The 20632-nt window shown below is 43.2% G+C and overlaps 1 protein-coding gene across 2 annotated transcripts in view; it reads right to left on the reverse strand.

The window, feature by feature from the left end:
- Window positions 1-20632, reverse strand: part of DCTN2 (dynactin subunit 2) — a 42293-nt gene extending 21661 nt beyond the window's left edge. The window contains exons 1-2 of one of the 2 annotated variants that reach the window (XM_079967103.1): window positions 20487-20632; window positions 16041-16109 (exon numbers count right to left, since the gene is read on the reverse strand). In XM_079967103.1, coding sequence (XP_079823229.1) covers window positions 16041-16109; window positions 20487-20522 — 105 coding nt within the window. In that variant the 5' untranslated portion in view covers window positions 20523-20632. Of the gene's footprint in view, window positions 1-13820; window positions 13845-16040; window positions 16110-20486 lie in introns of those variants that run through there. The other variant, XM_079967104.1, reaches the window with a different exon arrangement.

Here is a 20632-nt window from a genome sequence, read left to right on the forward strand (position 1 = left end):
CCAGCTCCTTGTGTTTCCACCAGAGATGGAAAAAGGAAGGGGGGGGGAGTTAAGAAGGAGAGGGGGAGAGAGATGGGGGAGAGGAGGGGAAGAAAAGACAAAAATTGTATTAGAAGGTTGTCACATGCACTACACAACAAAAGTTCAAACATATTTGCAGCACAAGAAAACCCATCTCTGCCAAGCCTGATCCCCTACTCCAGTGTTTATTGCTTCCAGTACCTTTGGTGGTACTTTTGGGAAGGTCGCAGCAAAGGGGGTTTCTTGAGAAGGGAAGTAATGAAGTTATGCATTCCCATATACCATGCAAGACTGCTATGCGGTTACTGAGTTAAGAAATACGGCAGCGAGATGTTAAGGTGAAGCCGCTATGCTCAAAGCACATGGGGGAAAATGAGATGGAGCAGTGAAAGTGGCATGTTAGTGCTGGCAGAGAGCATCCAAGCAAGTGCTGTATCCTCCTCCTTACCCTGCTGTAAGAGTTGAACAAGAGCCTTCCTAAATGCCTCTCCTTCCAAGAAGGTGGGTGGCCTTCAATAATTAACAGGGAAATGTTGTTTTTGCTGCAGTTTTAGATGGCGCCCCAACAGATCAAGCACAAAGGCCCAAGACTTTGAAAGAGAGGCATCTGAAGGCAATTATGGAAAGCAGAAGGTGGGAGGAAAAGATCCAAGAGAAGAACTGTCTCCTTTCATCCCTCTAGTTTGGGGAAATGAGATGCCAGTTTTTAAGCAGGGAAGTATCTAAGGCTCTGGAGGGGAGGTAGAAACTTCAGGGACGTCTGGCTGTAATTCCCACTCTTATCTGCTTGCTTGAGTTGAAAAGAACTGGTGAAGAAGTGATACTGCTTAATTCACACTGAACTTTAAACAGGTCTAGAGCTGCAAGATGCGCCCATGTTGCCTTTTCCATTTGCCCTGCTGCTTTTCCCTGGGGAAACCCTTGGTTTAGCACTGAATTGGAACAAACAAGAAATCAGGTTTTTTGCAGATTGCTCATTTGTTCTGAGCTAAAGAGCAGGTTTTCCAGGGGAAAACAGCAGCGCAAAGGCAAAACCACTCAGATCCATGTGGGACAAATGGAAAACTGCTCAGACCCATGCTTTCTGGGCACTGGACAAGCAAAAGTGTGGGGTAATAGGATATCCTAGGATGCAATTCTTCAGAAATACAAATACACTACATTCTGGGAGAGCTGCAAAGGCCTTCCAACTGATAGAATGATGATTGCAAGTGCTTAACCTCTGGAGAGTTTGTTCGTTCTCTCTCTCTCTCTCTCTGTGTGTGTGTCTGTATGTGTGTGTGTGTGTGTGTGTCCATCTGTCTGTCTGTCTCTGTCTCTGTCTCTCTCTCTCTCACACACACACACACAGTGTGTTAACTTGCTCCCAGAGCAAAACAAGCCTTTGGTTAACCTAAGTGAGGCTTCTTGGTTTGCCTTGCTGGCAAAGTGCTCAACATACTCCAATTCTGGTTCAAATCCCAGCTGATCACTGAAGGCTGGGATTGAGAACATGTCAAAAGTATCCTTGTGCCTCAGTGCCAGGCAGGCAGTGAGGAGAAACAAGCAGGTCCTTCAAACTGGTTTTTCTCTCTCTCTGCTTTAGCAAGCTGGCCACAGAAGCCAGCATCATTTTCCTAACTCTCTACAACCAGTGACACAGCTATGTCATTTTAGACTTTGCACTTAATGGCACTGGATGGCGGCAGGTGGGGGGAGAACTATTTAGGGGGTAATTTGTATTACTTCAGAAGTGGTGACCTGGCCCTGCTGTATCTGCCAGCCCCTCCTGCAGCCCATTACTTCTGCCCCAAAGCCTGATGGCACCCACTGCCAGCCAAGGATTCAATTTGCCTTTATTAATGTCAGTCTCACTAGGTACCTGACTGACAGGGTGGGATGGAAATGACTCGCAGGTGGCAAAGAAAGACAGCTTGTTTTTTTAGGAACCAGAGAGAGCCCTCATGCTGCATTCTCTCCAGATGGCAAATGTGAAAAACTTCAAAGAGCATTGCTTGTCCCAGAATACCCAGGGGACTGGAAAAGATCCTCCTCAGGAGCATGCAGATGAAATGTGGAGGGGGTGGAGAGAGCAATCAAAGCACGTTTTACAGCAATGTGAGCCTCTCGCATATGTATGCATGGCTGCAGTATATCAGCTAAACATTATTGTGCTCTTCCCCATTAGACGGTTGCCCCAACTGAAGAAGAGTTTGGATTTGATATCCCGCCTTTCACTCCCTTTAAGGAGTCTCAAAGCGGCTAACATTCTCCTTTCCCTTCCTCCCCCACAACAAACACTCTGTGAGGTGAGTGGGGCTGAGAGACTTCAGAGAAGTGTGACTGGCCCAAGGTCACCCAGCAGCTGAACGTGGAGGAGCGGAGATGCGAACCCGGTTCCCCAGATTATGAGACTACCGCTCTTAACCACTACACCACACTGGCTCTCTGGTTGCCTCTCCGCCCCCCTTTCTTGTTGAGGTAACACAGCACCCCACAGAAAGTTGCGACTTCTGCCTCAAGCACTTGCTGTTGGCAGGCACAAAAGTGCCCTCACATTAGAGAAGCTAAGTTGGAAGGGGCCCAGTGCAAGTTCTTCCTCTCACCTGTATATTCCTTGGAGGAGGAGCCAGCAAAAAAGAGTGCTATTTGGTATGCTAAAGGTGTTGAGGATTCTCCCATACAAGTCTATTTAAGTCCTACGGAAATCAGGTCCCACAAATTTTAATGGGCATCTAACTTTAACCATTCATGGCTTCCCTCCCACACAGTATCCTGGAAACTGTAGCTTACCCCTAACCAAACTACAGTTCCCAGCACCCTTTAACCATGGTTCCCAGGATTCTTTGGTAGGAAGCCATGTGCATAAACTGTATGCTGTGGATATGATCCTCTCTCTATCCAGGGATAATGAAGCAGGCGCTTCACTGGGCTCCAAGAGTCCTTTTCCTTAGTAGAAAACCTATTGGCATCATCAACCCAAACACATAACAAGATCACAGCATCCTTGTGCTACCTAGGGGCATCTGCACAGGTATTATGGCCTACATTGCCTCAGCTCTGCCCTTCCAATATAGGGCAGCCATCAGCAAAGCATTCAGTGCCACTACAGTCAGAGTCTGCACAAGGCTTCCCCACCCAAGGCAAGCAGAGAGGCAGCTAAACAGAGGCCACGTGACCAAGCAAGGTCTGTGGCAGAGGGAACAAAGAAGAGGCTGGTATCTGCCTCCTGGGCTGTGAGGTAGGCTTGAAAGGAGCCATTTTTCTCAGCCTGACATTTAGCTGACACAGACATGGATTTCAATGACAGCAGTTTTAAGCCTGTGCTAAACTTTCCATATTGAAATCAATATGATTGGTGGGGGGAAGGAATGCTTAACTTTGGCAGAATCGTGCCTAGTTTTCTTTTTAAGTCCTAACAAAAGCAATAATGGGATGATTAAGACATCTGACTGTCTCAGTTTTTTGCTTCTGCTGAAATCATCCCCAAAGTTGGAGCGGGGGGAGGGGGCAGGGGGGGACCCTGGGGAAAATAGGAATAAAATGTTAAGTGTTCTAAGAAAGGATGGGCTGCGTCTTTCATCTTCAGAACTTCCCTTCTACATTCCGCTCCCTTGCGCCCTTTCACCTCTGGGCACAAAAATCTCCCACAATGCATTTCACATGCAGTGATCTTATAGAAAAGCAGGATTAAGAAAATGGATTTCAAAATTTCAAGGAACCAGTATTAAAGATTTAGGAATCAGTTTTTCCTCCAACTGTCGCCCTTGTAATTGTCAGATATATGTATATGTGTATATTTAAATTATAAAAATGCATAATCAAAACAAAATTTAAAAAGTAAAATTTGTCAGATACCCTTGTAAATCAGGTGTTTAGGATTTTTCCAGCCCTGACTTGACAGAATAACACAAGAGCACCATAAAGGCAGCTTACAGATCAGGCTGGTTGGGAAAGACTGCCAGGAAAATCAATGTTTCAATCAGGTTTGGGTCTCCCTCCCCTCCGGATTTGATCTTGCATACTGAGGGCAGGCTGTTACACTTTCAACAGGCTTGGAAGCTGCTCAGTTCTCAAAATGAAAACACAGTTATTTTTCTACTTCACTTCTCTTCTACTTCCTTGCTCATTATTCATTCTGATATTAGCCTAGGTCTGTGCAATGTATCTGTGCTACACAAATAAGAGGTGTTGGCAGGGATGTGTATGCAGGGGCGAGGGGTGAACCTAACACGGCTGAAATGAGCGAGTCCATCACGCAGCTCCTGCTCATGGAACTCCCAGGTGACCTTGGGCTAGTCACTGTCTCTCAGCCTAACCTACCTCATAGGGTTGTGCCAAGGATAATATGGAAAGGAGGGGAATCATGTATGCCACTTTCAGACCCTTAGAGGAAAGGTGGGGTAAAAATGTAATAATATATAAATAGCTGACATCTTTAAAACTTAAAATGTTAGAAACAGATTGAAGAAGTCTTAAAGAACTGTAACTTATGATCTGGTGCAGATGTAACCAGGGTAATGATGGTTCCCTGCCAACCATGCATAGTTTGCAATTGGCAAGCCAGCCTCATGAAAGCCTGCATTGTCCCCCACCTCCTCTCAAGCACAATTTTCCCCCTCTCTTCCCTAGTCACCTTGAACCTCAGTTTAACTGCTAAACTTCCGTGTTCTATCAGCACCAGTATTAAGCACGGCTTGCAAACCCAAAACAAACCTTGGTTTCAATCTCCAGGTAAGATGGGAACTCTAGTCAGCAGGACATCATTGGAGATGCAATTATAAATCGTGATTAAATCTGACAACAAGTATGGAAGAATCCACACTGGAGAGGGGAGGAGGGTGAATTCCTATGGCTGGCTCCTGCAAACCACAATTTTGATGAAGCCAGTATTATATCTGCATTGGGTCTATTTGGTCTTCTTTTCTTATTGCCATGTCATCTGCATATTATATGGTGGCAAACACATGTAATTTTAAAGCCAGGGTTTACCACACTGTCCATGGCAGCCTGGAGTTGTACTTATGGGGGTGTTAATCTGCATTTACACACAACGTACTTATGGATGTACAGTGGTACCTCGCAAGACGAATGCCTCGAAAGACGAAAAACTCGCAAAATGAAAGAGTTTTTCGTTTTTTGAGTTGCTTCGCAAGACGGATTTCCCTATGGGCTTGCTTCGCAAGATGGAAACGTCTTGCAAGTTTGTTTCCTTTTTCTTAAGACCGTGCATTCACTTCGAGGAGCAACTCATATCACGCGGTGTGGTAGCCTTTTTTGAGGTTTTTGAAGACTTTGGTGATTTTTGAAGCTTTTCCAAAGTCCGTGCTTCGCAAGACGAAAAAATCGCAAGACGAAAAAACTCGCAGAACGAATTAATTTCATCTTGCGAGGCATCACTGTACCTGAAATACTTGTCTCTGAAATACTTGTGGTAATGTTTATGAAAGCCATTGATATAAAATTGATTTCCGTGCATAGATACAGATTTCAACCGGACTGCAACACTATACTCACTTAACCTGTGAATAAGTCCCATTGAACTCAACAGGGATTACCTCTCAGTAGTCTCATGTAGCATTCCACCGTAAAAATTACTGTCCTGAGGCTTAGGTGTTCCCTATGTGACATGCCTCAGACCCACCCAGGGTCATGACTCTAATTTTGCTGAATATCTAAACTGATCTGTCAAGAACGAGTTTTGTACAGGAAGGAACACTTGCGAGATCCAGTGGGTTTAAAATGCAACAGACCAGGCATTCAAGCCAAACCATCCCTTCCAAGTTGGAAACCCTGATCCTAAATATCAGATGTGGAAGTGGAGGGAACTTGGCTGTTGCTTGAATGGCAAGGAGTGGGAAGAGCTCAGAGGCATGCATCTGACAGACTTCAGAACTAAGAACCAGCACTCCAATGCAGATTCTCAGCCATGCCTCCATCCTGCAATGTCTGATACATCCTGACCCTGCCAACCAACCTGCCTGGTTCTCCTATAATTTGTGCCACTTCAACACAAGCTACCTTTATTCCCCAGAATAAGGCTGGGCGATAACTGGTTTTCAATATTGTGATATATCACCAGCAAACATCATGATATATCAATATATCATGATATCTGAAATAAAGAAAGAACTACGCAGAGGCGAAAATGACAATGTCCTGCAACTGCTACTACTTAAGGGTCTAAAACTGATAAATGATTATATTACCAATCACCTCATGGTCACTTTCAGCAGCAGGCAAGCCAAAATGCATCCCAACAGGACTTTCAATTGTCCTGAATACCACCATTTGGTTGCTGTTGTTTAGTCGTTTGGTCGTGTCTGACTCTTCGTGACCCCATGGACCAGAGCACGCCAGGCACTCCTGTCTTCCACTGCCTCCCGCAGTGAACCAAAAGTCCTGTTGGGATGCATTTTGGCTTTCCTGTTGATGAAACTGAGTGTGTAATGATTGATAATATTGTCATTTATCCGTTTTAGACACCTAAGTAGTAGCAGTTGCCAGGCCATTGTCCTGTTCACCTCTGTATAGTTCCATCCTTATTTCAGACATTGTGGGAGATTGCAATTTTTAACTGGTGACAACATTGCAATGTTTAGCTGGTGAGTTATTGCAATTTTGAAAACCAGATATCGCCTAGCCCTTACACACATTGTGACTTGTGATATATTGCCAGCTCAAATATTATGAAACACTTCAAACCGATTTTGGACAATATACAGTGGTACCTCTGGTTACGTACTTAATTCGTTCCGGAGGTCCATTTTTAACCTGAAACTGTTTTTAACTTGAAGCACCACTTTAGCTAATGGGGCCTCCCACTGCTGTCGCGCCGCCGGAGAACGATTTCTGTTCTCATCCTGAAGTAAAGTTCTTAACCTGAGGTAATATTTCCGGGTTAGCGGAGTCTGTAACCTTTAACGTCTGTAACCTGAAGCGTATGTAACCCGAGGTACTACTGTATTGATATATCGCCCAGCCCTACCCCAGAATCTACCATTTTACCCTTCAGAGTGCAAAAATAAGTATATTAATGCAACTTCTATTATACTTTCCCTTTTCTCCTGAATCAACAGGCTGAAGTAAAATGAGGCTCCCTACTTCTCTTTCTCTCTCCTTTTCTTTTTCTTGAAAAAGCCTATAATCCTGAATTTACTGCTTTCCTCTGTTCTGTGCAAGAGCCCCAGTGAAAAGATAACAGCACCATGAATCATTCACAAATATTTATATATCAAAACAACCCTTGATTAATAATCATTATTTCCCCACTGCCATATTATAAAAAGGGATTTTAAAGTAATTAAAGAAGAGAAAAGTGCACAGTTACCCACATGCAAAACACAAAAATTCTAGAAGCATGCAGAGAAATAAAATAAGAAGAAGCATTTTTAATGGTCTTACTTGTGCAAACTAGTGTCCAGGCAAGGTGGTGTGAGGGGTGAAGGGGAAGAGCATTAGGAAAACTCAGATAAGTTCAAGTGTGCAACAGTTCAATACAAACACAGTTAAAACAGTTATCAGGCAAATTCCCAAAATCATAAGGCATCCTCTATGGCAGCTGCAAAGGAAAAAGCCTGTGGAACTAATAGCAGAGGTTAACAGAGCTGGATCAAAGGCCCCAAAAACCTTAGTGATTACATAACCTTCAAAAACAACATTAAAAACACACAAATGTCTTGCAGTGCTTGTGGTACTCTCACTATAGCAACATTTAGTCCCAGCTTTTGTGTCACAGTACAGTATGAGCAGAGATGTATTGGGAGCTGCTAAATCAAAATGCAGCATTGTTATTCTCCACCTGTCATCTGAAGTGGTACAGCCCATTTTACCACCTCATTCCCAGCATCTTCAGGGCAGGCCTAATTCTGAATGGGAAACCCATCTACCCACCCTATCAGTTTCATGGAGCTCTACTCGAGCCCATAGGTTTCCCATAGACCAGGAACCACACAACCAAAAACCAGGGCTGTGTGTATTCTGCAATCCTACACCATCAAATATTTTAACTGTGTACAGAATTCTACTTCCTGAGAATCTCCGTTTTTGTTTTGAGGGCTGTTTCTTTGTCCTTATAACTGTGAAAAAATAGGCTGAAGGTATGTGGGCGATGCTTTAAGGGCAAGAGGCACACTGGATAGGATATGTCGATTTGCATTATTTAGACAACTTACAGAATTCAGCTTGCCTTGGGCAAAAGCAGAATAATGCCCATAATGCAGGAGCAACCAACACGATGTCCTGCAGACGTTGTTGGACTGCAACTTCCAGCAGTCCATGGCAAGAGATGATGAAAGCTGTGTCCCAAAACATCTGGGAGGCACCACCCTCCCTACTCCTGCCATAACCTATTCTTTCAAAATAGGCCTCAAATAGCTTATACCCTCACAGTACATCCGCATCCAAAATCTGACATATGACATTCATGCTGTGAGGTTTTAAAATTTCCTCAGAAGTGGACATGTGATTCTTGCTTCTTGCCACTTGGCTGCCATTTTCCTCATTGAAAGGAATTTTTTACAAAAAATTGTAAAGAACATCGTTAGAATTTGAACTTTAAAGCCCACTGACACCGAATGATAAATACCTATGTGGTTCTCTTCTCTCATATTTCATATTCATATCTTGTCCATGTCCTTCTCTCCCCCCCTACTTCATTCCTTCTAGGAATCTCTTCTATGTTTATACTGTAAAATGTCATGTCCACTGGTGACATTAATAGTAAAGCCTTCCAATACCAAACATATTAATTCTGAGAAAACAAAGTGTTATGAGTTCATGCCGAAAACTCTTCTTCACTCAACCTCCTGCTCCTCTCCACACCCCAGGACCCTCAGAAAAAGAAGCTGATGCTCTACCAGCCTGTCCTTTCCTGTAAGGTTAGCAAGTAGTGATGCCTGCAAAGGAGAAAGACTTTGCACACCTCCCCCAAGCACTGACCTACTTTCAAGGAGTGAATCATTTATAGGACGAAACCTTTATGCCAGCTCCCATCAGAGGAGCTCCTGTGCTCCCAACTTTTCATCTGGACATCTTTAATGGCAGCCTCTTAAAATCCGTAGCAACTAGCAAAAAGAGCACTGCTTCTCTCTTTTGCTTTCTCAATGGCAGCCTTCTACCTCTCCCAACTCAGAGATCTGTCATTTTTCAGCATTTAGAAACTATTCAAGTGAGGAGAACAACAGTTCCTGTCATTTATTTTCATGGAAGGAATTTTTCATTTCACAGGATTAAAAACTGTGATTCCATCAATTGCAATCCAATCTGCAAGCAACCCAATCTGCAAGCGCTGCTTCAGTCACCATGAAGCAAGCAAAGCCTTGAGCCTGTGTGTAGCCAATGTGGTGTTTTCCAGGTAAGTAGTGGGCTCAGATGTGTGGCTCTCCAGATGCTTTTGAAGTTCAACTCCTATCCATCCCAGCCAGCATGACCAATAGTCAGGGGTGATGGGAGCTGGGAGTCTAATCACATCTGTGTCATTAATGTCCAGGTAACTCAATGGATTGAATACTGTTATGTTATATGGGGCTGCCACTGAAACTTCAGCTGGTACAGAGATGGAGAATCTGTGACCCTCCAGATATTGTTGGACTTCACCTCCCATCAGCTTCAGCCAGAATGGCCAACAGTCAGGGATGATGGAAGATGGAGTCCAACAACTCTTGAAGGTCCACCAGTTCCTCACCCCTTCCCGAAAAGGGACCCCAAGGGCCATCTAGTTCAACCCCCTGCAATGCAGGAATCTCAACACATGGTTCCCATCCAATCTGAAACCATATTGGAACTTGCTTAGCTTTGCAAATGTGCTAACAGTTTTATTCCTGCCCCAATGGTCGCCCTCCCAACTTATGAAGGGGAATTGGAACAGTGACAGGGCAGCAGAGCTAGTACATGCTTCCCTGCTTTTATGCGTTTACTTCACACACATAAATAATGCCTTCCCACATAGATCTTTGTACCCCTCGATTACCTTTACCTTTAACCTGCCACCATTCCCCTCCCTGACGAAACAACTTTTATGCAGTATAAATTCCAGCCCAATATGGGGTTTAAAAATCAAGTGCGGTTTCAGTTAGTGCAAAGCACATGATGCTATGTAAAAAAACGTGCAAGTTTCCTTAAACAGCTATGTTAATTATTCACGCTAAATATGGAATCTTAACTTGATATGGTGCAAGATTAGCAAGTTTCTGAATCCTATGCAGAAAACCAGATGTTCCAACCATAAGGGCAGCATCAAAATGTTATATTTTTGGAATAGGTAGCCACTAGTATCAAATGTTTAGGCACCCAGGTGCTAGGGATTTATGTCAAGACTACGTAAGGGAACTGGTGCCTCAACTGTTCCCCTCAGCTAGCATTGCCAAAGTAATGTATTATTCAAACCCTCCTCCCTCTCCCTCACCCTCCCCTCCCCACAGCCAGTTACTATGAGTTACTATGTACCTCATGCAATTCCTCTCAGGAGTATTGCATGCTTAGAAGGAAACGCAGCTTCTGTGCAGCACACAGCAAAGCATTTAAGAGCAAACAATACCAGGTTGCATGGCTGGTTTTCACAGGGAGATAGGACAAAATGCTAAAACACAAACCATGACTGCTGGAGTTCAGCATCTATTTACTAGTATCCCTCCTTGACAGAGAGGGTGGGTACTACAGAAAGCCACAAACCAAACATTTTGTAGGATATGCAAGAGGAGAATCACATCCAAGACTCAAATATGAGCAGCCATCACATCTGAAACATCTTGTCTACGCATCAGCATTCATGGAGAAGCATTTCCACAAAGTGCAAGGGTGGACATGGTAGAGGCTCTTAAAAGTACGACTGATGCAGAAGAAAGATTTTTTTCTCCCCCCCTTTCACAATACTAGAATTTGGGGTCACCCACTGAAACTGGTTGGCAGTAGGACCAAGAAAGACAAGAGGAAGTACTTGACGTGTGTGTGCGTGAGAAGTTATAATTCCCTGCTGCTGAACAGCTCCCACACAGTGTGTAATTTAACAGATGGAATTCATAACCACAAGAAATGGTAATGGCCATGGCCTTAAGATGCCTTGTAAGAGTATGCTAAATTCTTCAAAGATAAGTCTATCAAGGGAGGTTAGGCATAATAATTAAATAGACTCTCCGTTATCAGAAACTGCATAGGCTACATAGGCCAACAATTCCATGGCCCATTTTTAAGCTTCCTAGAAGCAAATGGCCGGCCATAGCTGGAAACAGCATGATAGACTAGATCAGTGATGGGAAACTGGTGGCTTTCCCACCAGGTGATGGACTTCAGGGGTAGGAGCTGTCCATCAGCACCAGCCAACATGGCCAATAGCCAGTGATGATGGGAGCTCTAGACCAGCACTATCTGCAGAACCTTAGGCTTTTCACTTGATGAATGTAAAACAATGACCCAAGTTCATCTGGTCTAGTGTTGCCTACTGCAACCTTTCCCTTTCTGATGCCCTCTAGATGCTTTCGAGTACAAGTCCTAGCCAGCACAGTCAGCAATCATGGGAGTTGTAGTCCAAAGCATCTGGAGGGCACCAGGTGGGGAAGGCTCTCCAGGGACTCAGGAAAAGAAGAGTCTTACTCAGGAACAGAACCTGAGACCATCTTGCAGTGCTACCATTGAACTATGGTCCCTCTTCTGAAAAGCCATATGGAAGACAAAGGCTGGCAAACAAAAATTCTGTCTCAAACTTATCGTGCTTTGCGTTTTTAGCCTGCATCCGCAGCATTTCCCTAGAAAGAAAATGCAATGTATCATTTTCCAGCCTTAATTCACCTTTCCTCTAAAAAGGTTAGGGTGTCAGAATTAGGAGTAAAGGCAACTCCCAATTTGTGCAGGGGTTACGTTCCAAGGTACCACACATTTAAATGAAATTGTGTATATTTGAAATACCATTGAGAAACCCTGCAAAGACCCCCTTCCAACACTGCCCCACCCCTTTTTGTGACGTTTCCAGGTCACTTCTGGGTTCGGCATGATACATAGTTGCACACATATTGAACACACACGAATAGGGAGTTGTCTGTATTCCATTGCATCCAGTATGGCACATGTTCTTAATAACTGGGGGGCCCAAATGGCAAGATGACTTTACTACAGATGTGGCCAACCACATTCAAAATAGTGATGCACTGCTTGGAAGGATGCTCACAACCATTGGGGGGATGGCAACTGCACTGAGAGACATGCTTAAATAACCTGCATATGTTGATTTCTGGAGTATGGCAAGCCATTCTTGTGCATCCACTGCCATATCCAGGAGCCTGCTTTGCGTACATTAGTGTAAACACTTTGGAGGGGGGGTTAATTTCAAATGATGTGTCAGAAGCCACCCCCTTCCCATGATAGTGGAGGTACATGACTGGATTGCTAAAGTCTGAGAGACAACATGTGCACACACTGCAAGAAACTCCCACATACTCAAAAGGCTGCACAAAACTAGGAATAGGCCAATCCAGTCCCTTAATTCTAAGCAGACACTTTAAGCGCCTTCCAAGAATCTGGGCAGCGGTTTCTTAAACATGAAGCTAAGTCCAATTCTGACACTTGGGCTGCTTTTTCCTGGTTCCTTCATGTACAGCCACAGCTGCATGGGGGCTGTTTTTCCATTATGTTCAATTCGAACTCAAGCCAAAAGATGGGTGTCCATCACTCATTTTAAATCAGATGGCTGTGGACTGCAATTCTGAGCATTATTATATGGATCTAAGTGACCCTGAAATCAATGGGAGTGATTTCCAAAGTTCACATGGTCAGGACAAGGAACCCAGAAGCTATAATTATAATATTTAGATTTCAAATAAGAATTAAGCTACTGGATAACTATTCTTCCCCATTCTGATGCACATCCAAGGAAAGTCATACTAGTGAGTCTATGTGCTGCTTTCATGGAAATGGTCTCAGACCTCAAATAGCTTGAGAGCTACTACTTCAAATGGCTGAAAATCATTGCAGCAGAAAAAGGATTAAAGTCCAGGATTCACAGGAATATGGATACTTGGCCCATCTAGTCCAGCATCCTGTTCTCACAGGCGACACGCAGATGCTTGGGGGAAGCCTGCAAGAAGAACATGGGCACAATGGCCCCTCTCCCTACCTGTGTTGGCACACCTGACTCCTCAAGGTCATGACGGTTGGCAATGACCGATGATGGAGACCATGCACAACTGTCAAAGTTGGTTCACAGGCTGGGGGAGAAAAAGTCTCGACCCACCAGGCCAAAAACTTTCTCACAAGGAACTAAGGAGCAGTTACACATGGGAGTATCCTATTTCATCTTCACTTTCTGAGATAGATCAGACTGAAAGAGAGAAAGTGGTCCAAAGTCACCCAGCAAGCTTCCTGGCTGAGTCAAGTTCCTTACCTCTAGTCCAGGGGTCAGAATCCTTTTTCAGCTGTGAGCCAGTCCACTGTCCCTCAGACCATTTGGTGGGCCGGACTATATTGGGGGCGGGTGGGAATGAACGAATTCCTATGCCCCACAAATAACCCAGAGGTGCATTTTAAATAAAAGCACACATTCTACTCATGTAAAAACACGCTGATTCCCGGACTGTCTGTGGGCCAGACTGAGAAGGTGATTGGGCCGCATCCAGCCCATGGGCCTTAGGTTACCTACCCCTGCTCTAGTCCAACACTCTAACTCACTACACTTCATTGTTACAAGTAATTTTAATTTTTTATGAGCCATTTTTCTCAAGTTTGTTTTTGTTTATTTTGCTCTCTTAAGATTGGTAATCCAACACAAGATTTTGAATCTTTATTCTGTCCAATTGCAAATAAAGGAACGGAAGACAAGACCTGGAACATACCAGCATGGAGATGCCACTGCCGCACTGACCCTTGCAAAGTTCAGACCAAATAATGAAGATCAGTCAGCCCAGCTAGTTAGTTGTGACAAATCCAGTCTGTTGTGACAAATCATTCAATGCCAATTTAGGAGAGAGGGAAGCATTTTCTTTACTATGGAAAGCTTAGAGCAGAATTACTTGTTGAAGAAGGAAAGTGGCAGCAAGTGAAAGGTTAAGCACCTGCACACCACCCACGGCTTCTTCGCAGCAAATACACACACACACACTCCACTTTGTACTTTGTACCTTGGTGAAAAACCCAGAATTGTGAATCTGATGCTACAGCACTACCCCCAAAACAGCTGGAAGGACATACCAGTTTTCAAAGGCCGCTGTTCAGATATTGCCTTCTCCTTAGCTATGAAATCCAGAAGCTCCCCGCTACCCCTGCACAAAACACCCCTTTTGTAAAATGAAAGCTGAGATTATTTTCCTCAGGCTTTTCTCAGAACAACCAAATTTCATGTTGCTTCATATTATCTGTAGCTAAACAAGCCACTCTATACAACTACAGTTGCAACAATCCAATTGTGTTTAAAACTAGGGACAAACAGCCTCACCCATAAAACACACTTTTTGCCCATCCTTATGCAAACACTGTAGCTAAACTATGATGGATTCAGATCTTGGTAGAAATTCTACTAAAGACCACAATGTAACATAGGTGCTGTTCACTGCTCATCTGGACTGGGCAAAGATTGATCCAGGTAAGTAAACAAAGAGAAGCACCCACCTACTGCTCCAGCCAATACAGCACTTGGCCATCTCACATTCTCAGAAAATTAAGAACAGCAAATACTGTAAATGAAATTAAAGCCTACACAATTGGGGGTGGACATAACGTATAGGCATGGCAGCAACAGTCTGATGCTATTGCTGGTTAACTGTGAGAAATGCTGGAAACACTTTTCATTATAGATTTTAGATTTCATCAGAGATTGATCGGTGTTAAAATAGAATTGTTACCAATGGAAGAAGCACCAAGAGATGTAGGCATCACAAGAGAACTAATGTTCAAGGAACATTCACAGCACAACTCTATACATGTCTACTCAGGAATATATCCTACTGAGCTCAATGGGATTTCTAGATCCTCTTTTAAAGTCATCGAAGTTGATGACTATCACTGTTTCTTTGGAATGATGTACTTGTGCCTATTTTCTCAGCTCTGGACAGAGCCCTGGTTCCTAAACATCTGGTGTTTGCTCCTGAAATCCGAAATATTCTCCAGCCATGAACATTCAAAAAGATTTATCCCGCAATATACATGTGAAAACAGCCTAGCTTATACCACTTGCAAAACCAAACCTCACTCCTGGCAACATTGTTGGGTACAAAAGTCTAGAACTAGACTGTTAGGATTTAAGATTAGTTTGCCATTTCTAATTTCAGATACCAAACTGATGTTGATATATGAACAAAGGGGGCACAATTCATCTATCACTCTCTTACAAGCAATTAATGTATTTTTCTGTATCTCCTGAAATCCATTTTCCTGGACCAGGGCTGTCACCATAGCATACAGTTGTTAATACCCTATATTCATTTCAGCAAGGGTCCCATTACAGAGTTGCTATTTAAAATCAATGAATGCCTCCAGCATAGGGTTTTTGACCAAAACCTTCAAGATTACTTCAGGAGGGCTTTGCACTCTGAAGATAAAGGAATCCAATTTCATGTCTTTTGTCAAAGGCAAACACAGCTCTTTCCTGGAAAGCAGGAAAGTTCAAAAGCTTTCAAATCTTCCACTTTTCTACTAATAATTTAAACATCTAATCTCAGTTTAAAGGAATGTTATTAAGGAGCAGCACGAGCCCTCCTTAGATATCCATAGTTTAGAAATATTTTGTAGAATCCGATTAGGAGGAAATTATTGTCACTGGGGTGGACAATGTTCACAAAATTCATTCTTTTTTGGGAGCTGCTGAATGCTTTCCACCTTTTTTAACCTTAAGAATGATTTAGATATCCAGATCCTTTTAAAAAAAAGATTTAAGCTACCAAATTCTATCATGTACCCACCCCATACACCCTTTCACCCAGTCAAATCCATGGCAGCATTAAGTAGCATAAGTCGCTTTGGTCAAAAGAAACATTTGGAGATGGTTTGAGGGCTTGGCACACCCACATAACGCAACCAGAACACTACTGAGGACATGAATAAGTGTCACATGATCTTACCGCATCAAACTCTGCTTGATCATCTTCTGGGAGATCACTTGTTTCATAAACATCAGGCTCGTTCCTGGCCTGGAAAACACAAAAGAGAATCCAGTAAGGCAGAGACAAAGAGACAGAAGGTCAGAACAGACCCAAAAATGTTCTAGGCAGTGATATGCCCTCAAAGCAGGAATGAATAAACTCTCATCATCATCCAAACCATCAGAGAACAGAAGTAAACAAGTAAATCCACAAAAGTCACAAACATTGGTACTAGCCCACCGGCCCTTAACTTAAAAGAACATCTATCACCTAAAACCGTAGATTTCAAAACTTCTATCTTAAGGGAATCCTTTCACTGTGGACACATTTGAGGATTACTGGAGAACATGCTAGGATGAACACTCAGCTCATCTGAGAAGCTGGTCAAGCCTGTCTGAACTTTGAGAAGGTCCTAGAAAAAGGAACACGACAGGGCTGCCCTATCTCTCCATTGCTATTTATTTCGGTCCTGGAGGTGCTTTTGAACATGGTCAGAAGGGACCGGCTGATCCAGGGAATTAAGGTCGGAGCTAAACAATATAAACTTAAGGCTTTTGCAGATGACTTGGTTTTGACATTACAGGAGCCAGAATCTAGTACGAAAAGGGTGTTAGAATTGATTCAAGAATTTGGTCATGTGGCAGGATTTAAACTGAATAAGCAAAAAACCAAGGTTTTAGAGAAAAATTTGACAACAATGGAAAAAGAAAGGTTTCAGAAGGAGACAGATTTAACTGTGGTTAAGAAAGTGAAATACCTAGGGATTAACATGACGGCTAAAAATTTGAATTTATTTAAAGATAATTATGAGAAATGTTGGATAGAAGTTAAGAAAGATCTAGAAATTTGGTCAAAATTGAAGCTTTCCTTGTTGGGTCGGATTGCTCCTATAAAGATGAATGTATTGCCAAAAATGCTGTTTTTGTTTCAAACTTTACAGATTGTGGACAAGATGGATTGTTTCAAGAGGTGGCAAAGAGATACTTCTAAATTTGTCTGGCAGGGCAAGAAGCCCAGAATAAAATTTAAAATATTGACTGATGCTAAAGAAAGAGGGGGGTTTGCCCTGCCAGACATGAAGTTGTACTATGAATCAGCAGCATTCTGCTGGTTGAAAGATTGGCTACTTCTTGAGAACACTGACATTTTGGACTTGGAAGGGTTCAATAATGCTTTTGGGTGGCATGCATATTTGTGGTACGACAAGGTAAAAGCTAATAGAGCATTCAAAAACCATATTGTCAGGAAAGCTGTGTTTAATGTCTGGACAAGATATAAAGACCTACTGGAAAACAAGACCCCAAGGTGGCTATCACCTATGGAGGCTAAGGCTTTGAAAAAACTCAATATGGAGGCCAAGTGGCCGAAATATTGGGAGATACTAGAACAAGATCGAGACACATTGAGATTGCAGAGTTTTGAGAAACTAAAAGATAAAGTGCGAGATTGGTTACACTACCATCAAATTAGAGAGGCCTTTAACTTGGATAAAAAAATAGGCTTCCAGGTGGAAAAATCGAAATTAGAAACAGAATTGTTAGAACCTAAAACTAAGATACTTTCGAGAATGTACAACTTGCTGCTAAAATGGAATACTCAGGATGAAACAGTTAAATCAGCTATGATTAAATGGGCACAGGACATTGGTCATAACATTATGTTTGCTGACTGGGAAAAGTTGTGGACCACTGATATGAAGTTTATGGCATGTAATGCCTTAAGAGAAAATATTATGAAAATGATCTATAGATGGTACATGACCCCAGTCAAGCTTGCAAAAATTTATCACCTGCCTGACAACAAATGCTGGAAATGTAAAGAAACTGAGGGAACATTCTTTCACCTTTGGTGGACATGCCCAAAGGTTAAGGCCTTCTGGGAAATGATCTATAATGAATTAAAAAAGGTATTTAAGTTTACCTTTCCTAAGAAACCAGAGGCCTTCCTTTTGGGCATTGTCGGCCAATTGGTGCCAAAGAAAGACAGAACATTCTTTATGTATGCAACAACTGCAGCAAGAATACTCATCGCAAAGTATTGGAAGACACAAGATTTGCCCACCCTGGAAGAATGGCAGATGCAAGTGATTGACTATATGGAATCGGCAGAAATGACTGGCAGAATCCGAGACCTGGGAGAAGAGTCGGCGGAAGAGGACTGGAAGAAGTTCAAATAATATCTCCAAAAGCATTGTAAAATGTTTGAATGTTAAAATGAGGTTGGTTATAAAGAGAATAGGGCATCAGTGATATGGTAAAAAGAAATATGTAAAAATGTTTTGAAGAAAAAAAGGGGTAAGACCAGAGTACTATTACGTCGAGATTAAACAAATGATATAAAGGATTAAGTTATAAAAAACATGTGATAAATGGTTTTAAAAGTAAAGGAAACTAAAGGCATAATAGGTTGAAATGTATAATATTGAATAAGATTGGAAAGAGGGTAGGGAATTGCTGAATTTGATTGTGTAAAGGGGAACACAGAAAAGGGAGATGTGAGGAAGTCAGGAAAGAGGGTTATAAAGATAGTAAGTAAGAAATAATCTTTTCTCTGTTTTTTGCTTTTGTTTTTTTGATGACATCTTTTTTTTTCTTCTTTCATTGTTAAACTGTGTTGTTTTTGATCGTCTTTTCTTTTGTTTTTCCTGATTGTGATGTTTGTTTTGTTGTGTAAAACCTTAATAAATATTTTTTTAAAAAAATGAACTTTGAGAAGGTCCTAAAGCACATTAAACACTTTTACTGCTTTCTTCCTTTCTAGGGAATAATGGTAGTGGTGTAGTGGTTAAGAGCGGCAGTCTCGTAATCTGGGGAACCAGGTTCGCGTCTCCGTTCCTCCACCTGCAGCTGCTGGGTGACCTTGGGCCAGTCACACTTCTTTGAAGTCTCTCAGCCCCACTCACCTCACAGAGTGTTTGTTGTGGGGGACGAAGGGAAAGGAGAATGTTAGCCGCTTTGAGACTCCTTAAAGGGAGTGAAAGGAGGGATATCAAATCCAAACTCTTCTTCTTCTTCTTCTGGTGGTAAAGTTCTCATTATAGGATACCTGTCTACTACTACTGAACTTACTACTAAGGAACCTGATTAGCTCACATTAAACCCCAGGGGTGAGCACATATCAATCTCTGATGGGTGTCACTAGAATATAACCTTACTGTACAAAGGTAAGAATCATACCAATTGCTCTGACAGCTTTTGCATCTGAGCATGCAGCCCCTGAAATGTTCCCCACAAAGAATGTGGCTCTCGGGTTAAAAAAAGGTTCCCCACAGATATAAAGCAGAAGAAAATGGATGGGGCATGTATAGATAGGATATGTTGCTCTTTACATGAGACCTCAAGTCATGCCACTGTCTTTCCTGAACAACTGAGCTGCTCTACCACACACTCCATAGAATGTTTTGGGAAAGAACCAATTGCTTGGAAATCTCCAGAAGCCAAAACACAAAACTATCATGAATAATGTTCTAAATTCCCAGGGTACAGCATCCCTAACTGAATAAAAACACAACTGTCCGGGCATCAGCAAGAAGCAGTTCAGCACTTAATCACAGGCCCACCTTCTACTAATCTTTTATTGAATGTGGCCAGTGCTCCTACATGGGTCACACTGCAAGGCAAAATGATGCTCAAATGCTAACAGTTACAAGCTTACAGAAATTGGAGCATAAGTGAATGCACCCAAGTTTCCCTCAAAGGATGTGTGGAGACCACCAACCTTAGGAAGCTACTTGGCTGTGGATAAAATCCACAAGGAAATTCACATCCCAATGGAAGTGGGGAAAGCGAATGGGGGTGCTTTTGGAGGGATGATGCCTAACTTGGGCTAGGCTTCCCTATAGAGCACCTGCTTTGCCTGTTGCTATCCCTGTCTGAAATCCTGGACAGCCGCTGCCAGTCAGTGTAGGCACTACTGTACTAGATGGACCAACCGCCTGACTCAGCACTGTATGTATTGTATTTGTAAACTGCCCTGTGATCCTCGGATGAAGGGTGGGGTGTGTGTGTTTGTGTGTGTTTTTAAGGCAGCTTCCTATGAGATTTGTCACAACTTCTCGCGGCTGAGGAGAAAGGCACTCTGCACATCCTCTGGAACACTACTGTGAACCACCCTGGGATCTTCGAATGAAGATACAAATATACATATAAATATAATAATGATTATTATTATTCATTACACCACGTGTTTTTTTGATGTCGTCAGGGTCACAGAATCAAACCCTAGCCCCACTTCGGGTCCCATTCAGGATCCAGGCTCCTCCCGCCCCCGGCAGTGCAGACCCCAGCCCCACCCCAGGCTGCCGCCGCCGCCGCCGCCGCCCCAACCACCCCACGAAACAAAGCGAAGCGAGGCGGCCCCACCCGCCTCCTCCTCCTTCTCCGCCCCTCCCCTGCCCCCCCCCCGCTCCCTTCCTCCCACACTCACAATGCCGGGCAGGTCCGCGTACTTGGGGTCGGCCATGGCCAGGTAGAGGGATGGGCAGAATCCGCCTAGGCCGGGCGATGGTGGGGGTGGGGAAGGAAGAAAACCCAAATATCGCGAGAACAGCCCCCCCCCCCCCAAAAAAAACC

Source organism: Podarcis cretensis, assembly GCF_951804945.1.
Source record: "Podarcis cretensis genome assembly, chromosome: 2".
Classification (NCBI taxonomy): domain Eukaryota; kingdom Metazoa; phylum Chordata; class Lepidosauria; order Squamata; family Lacertidae; genus Podarcis; species Podarcis cretensis.